The sequence below is a fragment of the Puccinia triticina genome, chromosome 15A (assembly GCF_026914185.1).
Source record: "Puccinia triticina chromosome 15A, complete sequence".
In the NCBI taxonomy this organism is placed as follows: domain Eukaryota; kingdom Fungi; phylum Basidiomycota; class Pucciniomycetes; order Pucciniales; family Pucciniaceae; genus Puccinia; species Puccinia triticina.
In genome coordinates, this window is record NC_070572.1 from 695,258 (window position 1) to 698,838 (window position 3,581).

At 57.6% G+C, this 3,581-nt stretch overlaps 1 protein-coding gene across 1 annotated transcript; it reads left to right on the plus strand.

Moving 5' to 3' along the window:
• Positions 1-1,605: 1,605 nt before the first annotated feature.
• Positions 1,606-3,112, plus strand: PtA15_15A74 (uncharacterized protein; the record flags this gene model as incomplete). Its single annotated transcript, XM_053163728.1, has 5 exons — positions 1,606-1,756; positions 1,842-1,984; positions 2,097-2,738; positions 2,816-2,984; positions 3,060-3,112. The coding sequence occupies 5 exons, from the start codon at positions 1,606-1,608 to the stop codon at positions 3,110-3,112; spliced, it is 1,158 nt and encodes a 385-aa protein (XP_053027238.1).
• Positions 3,113-3,581: the final 469 nt, after the last annotated feature.

Below are 3,581 nucleotides of genomic sequence, written 5' to 3' on the forward strand. Positions count from 1 at the left end.
ACAGCTCATCCCTCTTGTTGTAGCGGGTCTGCCTATGATGAGGAGGAGGAGCATTGTTAGTTACACGTGGGTTTGGTATCTGCGGGCTGCTCGGTAGTCTCGGATCCATATGTGGCGGAGGTCCTCGATCATCCGCTTGCACTGAATCTCTTGGCTTGTTCTGTGTCGCCTTTCCTTTCTGACGACCCTGTGCTCCCGTCGTCTCGGGGCTCGGCGGCATTCAATCCAGATTGGATTGAAGGAGTGCGATATCCTCCTCCAACCTGGCCCTGTGGGACAGATCGTCAATATGCCAGTTGGATGTGGCGGCCGATTTCGATGTCGATTGCCGGTCCTTGGTGGGGTCCATCTGAGACTTCGGGTAGGAAAAAAGGTTCTATGGGAAAGTCGGTCGGAGAATTGATAAAATGAGGTACGGGAAGAGGATTGGTGATGGGAGATAGGGGAAAAGATCGGAGAAGGAAAGGAAACAAAACTGATGAATAGTGTGGGAAAGTCGGTCGGAGGATTGATAAGAAGGAGGTGTGGAAAGAGAATTGATGATAGGAGATAGGTGAAAAGATCGGGAAAGGAAAGAAAAATGCTGATGAATATTGGGCGTAAGGAATTCGATATTTCGGATTGTTGGGAAAGTGACGATAGAGTATAGAGAGGAAAATATGAAGATGGGAATGAGAGAGGATTAACGAGGTCAGGGAGAGTGTATAGATGAATATCCGGGGATGGCGAGGACAGAGAAGTTAAAACAGAATAGAGTATGTGGATTCAGAGGGGATATTGGGTAGAGAAGAGAAGAAAAAAAAATGAGAGAGTCGGTCCACGTGTCGGAGGTGAGATAAAAGGTTGGACTTGTCTCCTCCAAAAATCACCAGCTTTCAAGACTGGGCCACAGTCTTGTGTTCGGTAGGATGGCTAGTCCTCCTAGCCTATGAAAATTTTTGAAAACAAATCCTTACTCTTATAACACCGTCGGAGTCGATTCTGGGCGATTGTTGGAAGCCCGGATTTGACCAAACTGGTTAGGTTTGGGATTGACTCGGTGATTTGATGAGTAATCGACCTTCTTTCTGATGATTAGTCAGTCGGATAAGCAAGCTAGTTAAGCTTGATGGTCGAAAAACGGGAGTGTGTCGGAAAGAGTGTAGCGTCAAGGGCTCATAACCTGTTGTGACACGACAGGCTAGGGTGACTCTGAATGGTGATGAATGACAACAACGGCATCCAGGATCTGATCCTGGATGCTGAATATCCCGCTACTGCGGCGAGGTTGAGTATGCGTAGCCCCTTGGGCTACAACATAAGCCATGCCCCGGCTGCCATGCCGCTGCCGGCCCTCGGGAGGGATGGGTCCAGCCGACGTCCTTCCGGGGCTGGGCAGCTTGCGCAGCCGCCCGCTGGTCTGAGGCCGCAGCCGGGCCCAGGCAGAGCGAGCTCGGAGTCGAGTGGGCGCAGGCCTCCTCCCCTCCGCCGCCTCGCCTCGTCAGTCTCCCGCTCCTCCTCTCGAGCCACCAGCACCCACCCCATCTGCCCACCGCCCCCCTTCCGCCCCCTCCCTCCCCTCCCTCCCCCCCTCTCCCCTCTTCCAACTGTCCCACAGTAGCCCCCATGGCTGCTGTCACCTCTCCTACCCTCGCCAACACGGCCTCGCCCGATAAGTCGGCCGCCCGTCCCAGCGGGATGCCCATCAACTCCACAGGCGCCGGCGCTGACCCCGCCTCTAACGTCACCCTCCGCGCGCTCGTCTCCACCAAAGAAGGTCCAGTCGCCCTCTCCCTCCTCCTCTGGGGCCCCGATCGGCTCTCTCAGCGCTCCCCCGCTGACTCCTTCGCTCTTCCCCACAGCCGGTGTGATCATCGGCAAGGGCGGCAAAACTGTCGCCGAGATCAGGGAACAGACCGGCACCAAGGCGGGTGTCTCGAAGGCTGTCCAGGGCGTCCACGATCGGATCTTCAGCGTCAGTGGGGGCCTGGAGGGTGTCAGCAAAGTCAGTCCCCGCCACCCACCACTCCACCACACACATCTCTCTCCTTGTAGTCGCTCGAATCGTCACCACCTGTCTCTGATCATCATCCGCAACTCTCCGTCCGATCGCCCAGGCCTACGCTATCGTGGCCGATGCCATCCTGCAGAATCCCCTAGCTGCAACCGACCCCGCCCTCACCGTCCCCCCACCAACGGCCACCACCACCATCATCCGCGTCCTCGTCTCTCACAACCTGATGGGATCGATCATCGGCCGACAGGGCTCGAAGATCAAAGAGATCCAGGACACATCCGGCGTCAGGATGGTGGCCTCCAAGGAGATGCTCCCCCAGTCCACCGAGCGGGTCGTCGAGGTCCAAGGCACGCCGGATGCCATCCGCGTGGCCATCCACGAGATCGGCAAGTGTCTCATGGAAGATTGGGAACGTGCCCATGGCACCGTCCTCTACCAGCCTGGTGCCCTCGGCGCCGAAGGCCCCTCGCCCGCCTACCCCGGCGGCGTCCTCGCCGGCGGCTTCGGCGGCGCCAGCCAAGGCTTCAGCAACGGCCGTCGCAGCAGCGCCCCCCTAGGCACTGCCAACGGAAACGTCCTGCCCGGAGCCGCCCGCCGCGCCTCGAACTACATCAACCCCACCGGCATCGACAACCCGCCCCATCGATCCCGGGAAGGCTCGCTCGGCGCCAGCCTACCCCCAGCTTCCGCCGACCAAGCCTTACGCACCCAAAATATCTCGATTCCGTCGGACATGGTCGGAGTAAGTCGCCCACCCTCCCGCCCTGCCCCCCCCCCCCCCCCCCGCCGTCCACTGATATCCTGCCCTTGTCGAGCCAGTGCATCATCGGCAAAGGTGGCGCCAAGATCAACGAGATCCGGCGACTGTCCGGCTCGAAGATCAGCATCGCTAAAACCCCTCACGACGAATCTGGAGAGCGGATGTTCACGATCATCGGCTCGCCCGAAGCCAACGAGAAAGCCTTGTTCCTCCTATACAACCAACTCGGTGGGTCCCCTTTCCTTGCCGATCGTGAGCGGGCCGGACAAGGGTAGCTGATCAAGCCATCCTGGTCCGCAACAGAGAGCGAGAAGGAGAGGCGCGTCAACACGGTCCAAGAAGAGGAGGCCCAATGAAATACTTCAACCCTGATCTTGTTGCGCAGTATTACCACCAGTTTCTCTGTGAATTGATAACCATCCCGAGCGTCCCGCACCCAGCCCCTTCCGTTCCTCCCTCCTGCAAGGACCCCGTGTCCCCGCTGGACGCTCTCCGCAGGGAGAGACCGTGTCACCATCCTTGCAGCAGCAGTCTGAGTTCTTGAGCGCACAAATCTCTTAATCAAATATCACCCATCAACCCCCCCTCCACCGTTGTTGAAAATCGGCCTCCTTCGCACCGTGTCCTCCAGATCATCCTAGCACCCATTCCTGACGTCTCATCCCCAGTCTGGTCTTACACACATTTTCGAAGAACAACAGAATAATCATTGTACTTTTTTTTCTGGATGAGGCTGGGAATCTATTGGCATGATTTTCTGTGTTACAAGCATCCCTGCAAATCCAGAGATCCCCCAAGTACATGGGCAAGCAAGGAATGGAGGTG